General features: G+C 38.7%; 1 protein-coding gene across 3 annotated transcripts in view; it reads left to right on the top strand.

The window, feature by feature from the left end:
* Nucleotides 1-12,604, top strand: part of MMRN2 (multimerin 2) — a 72,394-nt gene extending 59,790 nt beyond the window's left edge. For all 3 annotated transcript variants that reach the window (XM_033940209.1, XM_033940211.1, XM_033940210.1), the window contains exons 6-7: nt 711-2,645; nt 10,689-12,604. In XM_033940209.1, the coding sequence (XP_033796100.1) occupies nt 711-2,645; nt 10,689-11,074 (2,321 nt within the window). In that variant the 3' untranslated portion in view covers nt 11,075-12,604. The remainder of the gene's footprint in view (nt 1-710; nt 2,646-10,688) is intronic.
* Nucleotides 12,605-13,217: the final 613 nt, after the last annotated feature.

Raw genomic sequence — 13,217 nt, 5'->3', positions numbered from 1 at the left:
TGTATCTTATGGTTTATTGATGTGGTATGATATTGCATTGAATTGTAATTCACTGCTATTGTACGTTTCTCTTATCTTGTTACCCGCATTGAACTGGAATGTAATGCGAGATACAAATTAAGATTTATGTTATGTTACTATGGGGCTGATTCTATAAATGGCGCCTAACTTGTAGGCCCTGCTCCACATAGTTGTCAATCAATTGCTTTGCGTCTTTTATTGAATCACACCTAGCAGCGCCTAGGCATGTTTAGGCGTCACTAGGCATCCTAGTGGTAGGCACAGGCATATTAGGCCAGGGTTTCCTGGCCTAATTTATTGGCGCCCAACTACAATGCCTAGTGACACCTAATTCAACCACACCTATTCTCCACCCCTAAACATGCCTACTTTTCAAGTAGACATCATTGGGCAGGGGAAGAAGTCTTGACTTAGGCATCGCTAGATGCTGCACAGATATCTATGTACAACCTTAATTGGTTTTTAATGGGTTGCACACACATTTTCATTAGGCGTCACTAGGCATCTGCAAATAGGACACCTTTTATAGAATCAGCTCCTATGGCACTTAAGTGCTACTTATAGAATAGTGCCTAGTGTACATAGGCACCTGTCAATTACAGCATTTACATGGCACATTCCTCTAGGCACCAGCTTATAGAATTGCCCCTTAAATGAGTAAAACTGATATTAGTTTATTCTTGTTGCAGACACTGAAGATCAACTTCTTCAACATGTGCTTCTGCCATACATAGAAAACTTTCTTAGGGAACATTTTAAGCCAATGTGGACAAACTTCAACAAAAGTCTTCAGGATCTTTCAGGCAGAGTGCAAAACTTGTCCCAAAATGTTGAAGCCAACAGGGAAAGCATAGAGAAATTTCAAGAAACAATGGCATCAAAGAAAGATCTGCAAGAAATGGGATCAAAATTTGAATCAAAGATTCAAGAGAACATTGACAGAGTAGACCAGCTAAAGCAAAACATGGACAATCATCTCCATTTACAGAAGTCTGGGATCCATTATAACCTCACCATGGTTAAAGATGATACAGACATAGAACTGAAGAGAAATCACAAGATTCATCAGTCCCATTTTGCATTTTTAAGCACTAGCCTTGCTGATATTAAACGGGAACAAGAAAATCTCCAAGATGAGACTCAGACTTTAGCTAGAAATATTACAGAACTTTGGCTATATCACAACACCAAAGATGGTGCTCCCAAAATTAATGCCTACAAAATTAATGAGACTCTTGCAGCACATGCAAAGCAGATAAAAAATCTGAATGTGGATTCTCTATCAGCCTTTGAAGACATTTCTACTCTGGATAAATGGATAAATGATCTAAGAACTCAACTGAAGACTGCGAAAAATGAATATCAGATATCCTTAATAGAGAAATCTTTAATAATAGAAGAAAACAAAGATGAACTTCAAAAGCAGTTAATTGACTTAAACTATACCATCATAGGCCTAGAAGAAAGGAATCAGGATCTACTAGACTACATTAAAAACTGTGAATGTCAGAGACTGAGTTCAGACATATCTATACTTGAAGAAGACCAAAGAAACATCACCAGTCACCTTAAAGAGATTATTCTTAACTTGGAAGAACTTAATCAAACAGAAACAAATTCTAAAAAAGCCTTGCAAAACTCAGTTGAAGATCTGTCAATGGTCCTTCAGTCTATCTATCAGTCTTTGGCATCTCAGCAAGAGCAAGGTAGAATTGTTATGTATGACATTACACAATTTAAGGACCAAATGAAGAATTTTTCAGATGATGTTTTACTCTTAAAGAAGGAAGATGAAGAAATGAACAACCATATAAAAGACCTTCACAGTTTCTTTAACTCTCTACTGGAAGATACCTCACGTCATGACAGAGCATTGGTGGCCCTGCTGGGAGATGATATAATAGAAGTCTTGTCTGAAGAAAATCCAGAAGCTCTGAAGATGTCAATTTTTGAAATGCATGAAATTCTGAATGGCACCTCAAAAAATTTTGAAAAGCAAAATGCAGCTCTAGAAGTCCTTAAGAAAAGAATTCTAGTGTTGGAGATGCAGAATGAAAATAGTGACTCACCTGAATCTTCAAGTACTTCTAACCTTGGAAATCAAATTAAGATCATTTCAGAAGACAGCATCAGCAAACAAGACATCCCTGAACACATGGAGCCAAACCATGAAGGTACCTCAGATGATGTGCTTGATAACTCTGTATACAATGACATTTTGACCCTGAAGAAAGACATCAAATATTTTAGCATGAAAATCAAACACCTGGAAATGCTTTGTCCAGATGGAAATTTCTGCTGTAATAACACTTTGCTAAACCTAATACAACCACTTAATGGTTCAGTAGAAATGTTAAGAGTGGATCTGCAGTCTGTTAAACAGCTGTTTGAGGAACAACACCATCTTTTCCAAAAGCTGTTTGGAAGCAATGACGAGCTAATTGCTTCCAATATAAGTCTAGACATTACAAAGTTTCAGACATTCATAATGAAAACCATGAAAAGGCACCAGAGAGCTGAAGAACAACACAAAGTAAGAGACAAGAAGCAAACTGGAGAGGAAAGCATGTACACTGGCACTTTATCCAAGGAGAGTAAACTAAGAGAGAAGCTATTTACAAAAGGTAGGATTTTTGCTGATAATTTTTATCATTTTTTTTCTCTACCATGATATATTATAAAATTATCATTATTGAAGCTATTTGGTTATCCTATGTTGACTATCCTGTTCTTTATGCATGATATTTATACACTAAAATATCATCTTTATATGATTTTTTTGTCTTATTGAAATATTCCTGAGGGATACTCTTTAGCTATTAAAGGTTTTTCACTATAGAAGTGATCCTCTCTCACTACCCATACTTTGCAATGAAGTAACTGCATTTTAAATCAATTGAATGGACCTTATCAATAACCTTGGAAGGCCTATATTGACCTAATTATAATAATTCATCCCAGTCAGGACCAAAGGCACAAGCTCTTTTGCGCAGGGACTGCCTATAAATGTCAAAATGTACAACACTGCATACGCCTTGTCTCCAGTACCATTTACTATATAAGTGATAAGTAGTAGTAGTAGTAGTAGTAGTAATTACAATCAAAGTGATTTTACATTTTATAAATATACAGGTACTTCTTTTGTACCTGGGGCAATATAAGATTAAGAGACTTCCACGGGATCAAACGTTGCTGCAGTGGGAATCAAACCCGGTTCCACAGGCCACTGGACTAACCATTAAGCAGCTACTCCATACAATGTTAAATGCAAAATTAGTGGGCTTTAAATCCCAGGACATTTTGTAGATGCAAACATTCTCTCAAGGGTTTATACTAAAGGATTGAAATGGTGTGGTGGCCGTGTTAGTCCACATCCCAAGGAAATATAAAGAAATAAAGCAAAAAAACAAAGGAAATAAGGTAATACCTTTTCTTATTGGACTAACTCAATGCATTTTATGATGAGCTTTCAAAGGTAACCCTTCTGATCTGAAGAAGGGTTACTTTTAAAAGTTCATCATAAAATGCATTGAGTTTGTCCAATAAAAAAAGTATTACCCTATTTCCTTTGCTTTTTGTTTTATTTCTTTATAGTACCTACTAAAGGATTAAAAGGAACATTTCTTGAATGCTGTCAAAACATTTCACATTTGTGCCTAAGGGAGGCTTATGACAAAACCCTTTATTACACACCTGGAGTCTTATGGTTTTCTTCTTCAGCAGCTACCTTCTATAAATGAAAAGAAATTAGTAGAACTTGGTGCATTTCTATTACAAAGTATGGTAAACAATTGTTTTAATAAACCAAAAAATCTCGCTGAAGATAAGTGAACTGTGTTTTTGTTCTTTTTCTTAGCTCCCTCTGCACAGTGGTGGCTTTGGTCCCGTTTTTGAAAAATTACATTTTGAAAAGTGTGGAGTTTTTTTTGCCTATGATGCAGAGGAGGACTGGTTTACAAACTCATTGGGTTGCCGTCCGTATAGTGTTGATAAGTTGAGGCTTTTTCTCCACTGATTTTAAATGGTTTTTCATGGGGCATCTCCACCACTAGGCTAATAACAGGTTTTTTTTTTTGGTTTCTTGAATTTATATTTTGTTATTGCAAATTGCATTCTTGTGAAACAATTGTTTTAAACATACTGACATTTATTGGAGCAGCCTCATAATGTACAAAACTAAATTAATTTCATGTTCACATTTAACTCTAGACTCAGCACTTCCTTTCATTCTAAAGATGTTCAGGAATTATTTGGTTTCAGTGAAAAACCGTTAATTTACTTTACTGTCCAATACGGTCTTTGAACAAATTATCAAGCTTATTAAACAAACTGGTCTCTAATCAGCTTTCAAGAATTTAGGGCTCCTTTTACAAAGGTGCGTTAGGGCCTTAACGCGCAGAATAGTGTGCGCTAAATTGCCAAGTGCGCTAGCCACTACCGCCTCCTCTTGAGCAGGCGGTAGTTTTTCGGCTAGCACGTGCTAATCCGGTGCGTGCACTAAAAACGCTAGCGCACCTTTGTAAAAGGAGCCCTTAATGTCTGTTCAAACTTAGGGCTCCTTTTACAAAAGTGCACTAGTAGCTTTAGCGCGCGGGCGGAAATGCCACGTGCGCTAGCCGCTACCGCCTCCTTTTAAGCAGGCGGTAGTTTTTTGGCTAGCACGCACTAATCTTGTGTGTGCGCTAAAAACGCTAGCGCACCTTCGTTAAAGGAGCCCTTAATTTCAAATACATTAGAAGAACATCAAATGAGGATTATTTATTTATTCAATTTTCTATACCGTTCTCCCAGGGGAGCTCAGAATGGTTTACATGAATTTATTCAGGTACTCAAGCATTTTTCCCTGTCTGTCCCGGTGAGCTCACAATCTATCTAATGTACCCAGGTACAATGGGGGGACTTGCCCAGAATCACAAGGAGCAATGTGAGTTTGAACCCATAATCTCAAGCTTTAACCACTGTACCACACACTCCCCACCACTGCTGGAAACAGGAAACTTGGCTTGATGGATCTTCGTTCTGTCCCAGTATGGCAATTCTTAAAAAAAAAAAAAAAGGTAGTATTGTGTCCTCATTCATGTGAAAAGGTATGACCTTTGGCAGTAATTTAGGATGAGTATATAGGATTATTTTATTGTAGTGAAATTGAGTGTTAAGTTTATACATGACTAAGATTTGAATTTTACTGACTCTTCTAGCTAGTAACACTGCCAAGAGCACTTCCCATGTCATATTTTTTGAGAGACAAGGTTGCTATTAGTCAAATGGTGGTTTCATGACAGATATAAGAATGACATTCAGGCCTCATTGAACAGGCTTTTATATTGGTTGTTTCACATGAAAAAGCTCCTTCACAAAACTCCAAAACAAGGTTTTGCTTATAAGGCCATGCTAGGCTGAGAGTGAACTGAAAACATGAGATAGAGCACATCTGCAGTTCCAGGCAATAAAGATGGTATAGGCAGGTGATGATGGTTCTATGAAAAAAACCAACTGCTAGACTTTTTTTGGGTGGGGGGAAATATAAATGTTTTGCTATTAGAGGGATGGGATATAGAAGTGTAAAGAAGGGGTCACGTCCAGTCTAAGGGTTAGATTCACTTACCTGACTCTCTGTGCCCAATCCGTGGCCGATCCGTGCAGGCCCGAACAATTCATCAAATAAAAAAATTAAAATGAAGACGATCAGAGGTACGCCCCCATCCAACTGTACGAATCGCTAGTGTGCGATCCTGACGCATGCGCAGACCATCTGCTTTCCCTGAAGATGGTCTGTGCATGCGTTTGGTGTTCGTTTTGGGTCTGAAAATAGAGAAGAGGGAGAGAGATGATGGACCATGATTTTTAGAGAGGGAAGGAACAGAAAGGGAGAGAAGTTGGACACAAGGGATGGTGTGGAGGGGCGGATAGAGATACTGGATAGGAGGGTAGTTGGGAAAAGAAAGGGAGAGTTGGTGGACCCTGGGGTGGTGGGGAAGGAGGGAGAGATGCTGGATGAAAGGGTAGTTAAGAAAAGATGGATCTGTGGAGGGAGACGAAAAAAGGATAGATGCCAGACCTCTTGGGGAGGGAAGGGAAATGGGGAGGACAGAGATGGCAGATGGATGGTTAGCATGCAGAAAGAAGGAAGAAGGAGACCCTGGCAAGCAAGTTATCAGAAGACAACCAGAGCCTTGGACCAACAAGATTTCAAAAATAACCAGACAACAAAAGGTAGAAAAACTAATTTTATTTTCTGTTTTATGATTACAATATGTCAGATTTGAAATGTGTATTCTGCCAGAGCTGGTGTTAGACCGCAAACGTGAGCTAAGATTTAACAGAGAGGAAAAGTCCTTTTTGTTTCTTTATTTTACTTACACCACAGCGCCAGTGTGGTTAGGAGAAGCCAAAGGGGGGTGAAAAAGCTACCCACCAGGATGTTTGAAAAAAAAAAAAAAAACACCCAATTGGGCAGGAAAGTTGAATCGAAAAACCAATTCAATAGGCTGAATCGAATCGAAATTTATTTTTTTTTCTTGAATCGGGCAGCACTAGTTTGCGCTACTGTCTTAGACTTTAGGACCTGGGATTGGGGAGAGATGGCATCCTCAGTACTTTATAATGCAAGTGAAACAAGGATCTGGTCAGACTTTTGAAGGGTCTGCAGAAGAAAAATATTGTATAGGCTGGGGACATGAGATACCAGGAAACAGGAACTTTTCTTCCTTCTATTTTTGTGAATGGCAAGGCTGAGGATGTCAGAGAGTTCAGTTAAAATATGTACTTTATAAAAAAATATAATAATGTGTTTTATAAAGTTTATAAGCATTGCTGGCCTACCCGGTGAGGTGTTCCTAATGGTGGTAGTGGTGGCAGCGTGTCAATATGTTGAGAGGAAGAGGTGGTCTGGGAAATTCTGCTGAGCAAACTCCAGGCCCATTTCCACCCCCAGTTAGTCCACTCCACTTAACTGGTTCACATAGTGTGTTGTTCCTGGGTAGTTGTTTTGGGATCTCTTCCAGTGGTTTGTCAGTATCTCCTTGTGGTCCAAGGAAGGAAACTTTGTTAACCTTAGCATTGACCTTCAGAATATGTTTGTAACAGCGCTGCTTGTGTGGCATTAGGCTATGTAGTGATCGAAAGAATAAACCAAACCTTTGCACATTTTTGCACTATATGGTGGGTGTATGAGGAGATTCACATTTCATGCACAGCTAAGTCCTTGTTAAGTTACCTTGTTCTTTCTGTATTTGACTTGTAGCAAGGTCTCTGTTTGGAAGGAAAGATCTAAGCTTAAAAATGAAGTGGCCAGAAGTTATGGTAAAAGCAGATAGCGTTGCTGATTTTAAGAAAGGTTTGGACAAATTCCTGGAGGAAAAGTCCATAGTCTGTTATTAAGACATGGGGGAAGTGTCTGCTTGCCCTGGATCGGTAGCATGGAATGTTGCTACTTTTTGGGTTTTGACCAGGTACTAGTGACCTGGATTGGTTACCATGAGAATGGGCTACTGGGCATGATGGACCATTGGTCTGACTCAGTTAGGCTATTCTTATGTTATATTCTCATCTGTAGGGGCCTTTGTTTTCACTTCTTATTTTAATGTATTTTTTTTCTGGGAACTAATCAGTGTTTTCTAGAATGGGAACAAAAATGGAAGAGAATTAATGTGTGTGGAATGGGGGGGAGGGTTTACTAATTTCTTCAACTAAATAATTCAATCCACCTCAACCAGACATAGGAGAACTCGCGCACCATTCACACACCCTCCAACCAAAATCGTCAAAAGAAAAAAAACTGTTCGACAACCTCCTAACACTCGACCCCCAACTCTACAACCTATTGACCTCGACCACAAACTACAAAACCTTCAAAAAAGAAATAAAAACCCTTCTATTCAAAAAACACATAAAACCAAACTAACACAATCAGAACTGTCCCAAGCATCACCTGCAACTACTCCATATGTACTTCTGATGTCATGACAATTCAGACATAATTTATGTTATACTTGGAATAATGGTTACATATATGAGGTTAAATAAAAGAAAATTTTCACTGCCTGTTTCTATTATGACCATTTATTTTTCATGGTTATTACAAAAAATATTTTTTTACATTGGGGGGTGTCAAAAAATGATGGGCCCCGGGTGCCACATACTCTAGGTACGCCACTGCAGAAGACAAACAGAAATCAGAGCCTGGGATCAGTATGATATGAATAATAAAATGATTAGATAACAAAAGGTAGAAAAAATAATTATATTTTTTATTTTGTGATTACAATATGTCAGATTTGAAATGTGTATCCTGCCTGAGTTGGTGTTAGACAGCAAACATGAGCTAGGACCTAAAAGACAGAGGAAAAGTCTTTTTTTAAAATTTTGTTTACACCACAGCGCCGACGTGGGGTTGGAGAGGTTGTAACCCTATGTAATTTTAGATTGTAACACTGTGAATATTAAAGTGTAACCCATTCTGAGCTCTCTGGGGAGGATGGATATAAAAATAAAATGACTAAAAATTTTTTTTAATATTGGGGGGTCTCACATACCCTAGGTACACCACTGGGTGTTGTCATGGCTTTCTCATTTTGATGTGATCAAAAGTTATGTCAAACTGTGGAAACCAAATGGCCTAACACCTCCACAGTGCCTTAGTTTTGTTATTGTTGAGGAAGGGAAGCTTTCACTTGAATCATGTCTAGAAAGGTTTCTATTAATGACACAATTTATGCAGCTTATAACATTCATTTTTCAAAGTTTATGAAAAAAGCTAAGGTTTTGAAGCAGATAGATTTTCATGACCAGACCAGACCTTTTCAAACTGTGGATCAGGACCCCAAATGGGGTCTGGCTTAGATGGGCTCTCCATAGGTGCATTATTATGCACCTTTATGGTGGGGTCAGACAATTTTATTTGGCCATTACTATGGGGTCACTTGAACAAAAAGATTGACAAGCACTGAACTAGATCCATTGATGAAGCTGCCAGTAGCCAATCATTAACAAATGTGAATGCTAAAAGTACCTGTCAGTATAAAAGTTGCTACAGAACCAGGTATTGGAGAATTTTCTGGGAGGCGAGGGAAGTTCAGAAAGGAAGGATCTTTTACTGGTAATGGTAGTTTGTTGAATGAAAGGAAGACACCATTACATCATAAGCCTTACTGAGTCAGACTAATGGTCCATCAAATCCAGTAGCCCGTTCTCACGATGGCAAATCCAGGTCACTAGTACCGGGCCAAAACCCAAGGTGTAGCAACATTCCTTGCTACCAATACAGGGCAAGCAGTGGCTTCTCCCGTGTCTTTCTCAATAACAGACTCTGGACTTTTCCTCCAGGAACTTGTCCAAACCTTTCTTAAAACCAGATACGCTATCCGTTCTTACCACATCCTCTGGCAATGTGTTCCAGAGCTTAACTATTCTCAGTTAAAAAAAAATTTCCACCAATTTGTTTTAAAAGTATATCCCTGTCACTTCATCGAGTGTCCCCCCCTACTTAGTTCTCTCCTCATGTTCTTATTTAATATTGATTGTTTTTGTCCTTGTATTGGTATTAATGAATTGATTTATTTATATTTTTAAAATTTGTATACCGTCTAAAGCCTAAATGGTTTACATGATATTGCTTACATAAATTTATAAAACAAAAGACAAGAACTCATAAACATGAATAGACAAATCTTCGGAGAGTCAGCAATAGAAAAATCAATGCCAAAAGACAATTATAAACGAGTTCTTAGAAGTCAGCACTCATGAGGAATCAATATCTTAGAAAAAGGAATTTACAATCAATTCTGTTTTAAGTAATTTCCTAAATGTGCCCTTTTCACCACATTTCCGTATTTGACTCACAAGTGAGTTCCACAGATTGACCCCTGCACCCTCCTTTTATATGAGTTTGTAAACCGCATAGATTTTAGCCCTGGTTTTACATTTGCGGTATATTAAATAAATTGAACTTGAACTAGTCCCCTTTAGTTAAGTAGGGAGGATTCAGGGGAGAATGTTCATTTAGAAAAAGAGGTTCATTTAGAAAAAGAGATTAATGGTTCCAAGGCCCAGAAAGGATACAGTCCTCTAGATGGGAAGAGAATATACAAGGAATTGAACCATTGATCCCTCACCTGTATAGAAATAGTTCTACCACATTGGACTGCATCAAAAAAATTACATTTTGGTTAAGGTGGTGGTTGTAAGTCCTTGATAGTTGAGTCTAAGCCAAGGGTCTTTCATGAGGAACTGTAAGAAATTTGAGGCGGTTTCCAGACTTACGAGTAATTGTTCAGATTCTTCTACCTTTAACATACTGTTCAGCCAAACCTATTTCTTTTAGGTTTTTGTGAGGCACCATGATTAGAGCACAATAATTCTGCAAATACATTTATCTCCTAGATTAATACTAAAGAAAATATCTTTATAATGTATAAAATTAATCAGATCTTTGACTTCTATATGATTTCCTGTTTAAATGTTGCCCTGAGAAGGAACATAAAAACAGGTTTTACCCAGAAGTGATGAAAACTGATCAGAAATCATATAAAATTCATACAGTGGAGGTATATGTCAAATATAGCAAGCATTTGTATCCTACACTTTAGTAAATGTAATAATGTATTAAATTATGCCGGTGGCCTTGTTTTAGCTAATATTTATTTGGGTTCTGTTGTGTGCCTTTATAGATTCTTCTGTGGCGTTCTACGTTGGATTTTCAGAAGGTACCAATCAAGCCAAAATCTTGCGGTTTAATGAACTATACCTCAATTATGGAGAAGGCTATGTCCCTGAAGGTGGCTACTTCAAAGCCCCCTACAATGGTGTCTACATGTTTGCAATCTATGTGGAGTTCGGTCACGGACCTGCCCTGGGCCAGCTAGTTCTCGGTAACCAACAAAGAATTATGCTTCACTCAAATAAGAAGAAGCAATCAAATGAAGGCCTAACTCGTTTTGCTGTGGTAAAACTGAAGAAGGCAGAAATGGTATGGTTTGAGTTGATGCAGGGCTCTGTTATTAAAAAGATTCCCCCCGGAACTGCCATGGGAGGGGTTCTGGTCTTCAAAACCTGAAGTGTTTGGTCCAGTGTAAACTCTTCCAGTGTTGGGAAGACAACAACATGCAGATTTACCCAAAATTGAATTTTTTTCACACAATGACGGTGGCTCCATCTAAAACAAAGGGTGGAATGCAGTATATTGAGAAAACATTGCAAATAAGACAGACATTGGGTAAGCGAATTAGGATGTAACCATACGTTGTGCATTAAAGCACCATCATAAGTAGGAGCACAACTGAGCAATGAAGCTATAGAGAAGATACTTGTGCCCTTCCCTGAAAGTGATGGTAGAGTGCATTTTACAGCTACAGTGAACTTAATATATGTTTTTGCACATATAATTACAGCTGTATTCTGGCAGATAAGACATGCTATTCTTCTATTTGAACTGATAGTACCATTAAGGTAAATTAGCTTAAGAAAACTGAATTTCCCCCAAATTTCATATTAGCACTGTGTTTATTTGCTGATTACAGCCCAGAACTGTACAAGGAAGGTAGGAATACTGTAACCATTGGGAACATCTGTTTTTTCCCTTACCAGTACCAATTCTGATCTGACAACCACCATAACAACTATTTTGCTAAGATTATTAAATAACCCACCCACCCCCCTTTTACAAAGCCACGCTAGCATTATTAGTGCCAGCCGCCGTGGTAACAGCTTCGACACTCATAGAATTCCTATGAGCGTCCGAGCTGTTGCCGCCACGGCTGGTGCTAAAAACCCTAGTGCGTCTTTGTAAAGGAGGGGGGTAAATTTTTTATTCAAAGGTGTCCACTTTTTTACAGTATTGTTTAAACTAAGTGATGCAAAAACAAAGATGGCAGTCATTTGGGGGGGAAATGAACTTGGCAGTCTTCATGCAAATCCAATTTGCTCTTTTAAACTTTTTCTTACTCTGAACATTATCATACTTTATCTTTCTTTTCAAGCAAAAATAGGGCTACGGTTGTTTTTCTTCTTGAAATAATTTGCAACTCAGAGAATGTGGTGTCAGTTTCACTTTAGGCCAAGAGCCTGATTGTACACAGGAATTTTCATTTGAGGGAACACTGAGAAATTAGCCAGGTGTTTTCTGATACTTATATAGAAGCTCCACTTCCATCAAGAGACCAGGTGATCCAGTCTGTTTTCTTCTCTAAAGCCAACCGATAGCACAGGGTAGAGTTTCAGTCACGTTGAAGAAATCAGGATGCGTGCCTGCACACAGTATTTGAAAGCTCCCACCCCAGTACACCGACCGCTCTTAAAAAGGATTATAAGATGCAGCTTTCCTGTTGGCACACATATATACAGATGTATTTATTTTACAAATCATTTGAATGCACTTTTTTTCTGGACTCCCTATCCTGCTCAAACCAGTTTTGTACGGACAGATGACAGAACCTACCATATGACTGCCTGTTCTTCTGCTGGTCTGTACTAGAGAATGACATGGAGACAAATTTTTCTCCATCCCTGCAGGAACTCAATTTCCCTGTCCTCGTGAGTTTTGTCACTGTCCCCGTCCCTGCCCCCATTCCTGTAAGCTCTGCCTTAACTGCACAAGCCTCAAACACTTATAATTTTAAAGTGTTTCAGGCTTGTGCAGATGAACTTGCAGGAATGGAGCAGGGATAGGAAAAGAACTCGCTGGGACTGGACGGGGAAATGAGTTCCTGCGGGGATGGGGAAAAATTTGTCCCCTTGTCATTCTCTAGTCCAGTGGTTCCCAACCCTGTCCTAGGGGACCACCATCCAGTCAGATTTTCAGGATAGCCCTAATGAATATGCATGGGGCAGATTTGCATGCCTGTCATCTCTACTGTATGCAAATCTCTCTCATGCATATTTATTAGGGCTATCCTGAAACCCAACTGGCTGGTGGTCCTCCAGGACAGGGTTGGGAACCACTGCTCTAGTCTATACATACTCCCGAATTACAAGAACATGTACAGTATAATCAGTAAGCTGAGCTTGTCCATGTTCAGATCTTAAGGGCTGCAAACGGGCTAGAATTTTCAGGATATCTTTAATGAATATGCATATGAGAGCTTTGCATGCCCACTATTCTCTGTGGTATAAATATTTCTCTCAAGCATATTCATTAATGATATCCTGAAAACCTGGCTTTTTTTCAGCCTTTGAGGACTGAACTTGGACAAACTTGCAAT

Source organism: Geotrypetes seraphini, chromosome 4, assembly GCF_902459505.1.
Source record: "Geotrypetes seraphini chromosome 4, aGeoSer1.1, whole genome shotgun sequence".
In the NCBI taxonomy this organism is placed as follows: domain Eukaryota; kingdom Metazoa; phylum Chordata; class Amphibia; order Gymnophiona; family Dermophiidae; genus Geotrypetes; species Geotrypetes seraphini.
Note: the sequence above shows the minus strand (reverse complement) of the source record. Positions and strands in the feature narration are given on the sequence as shown.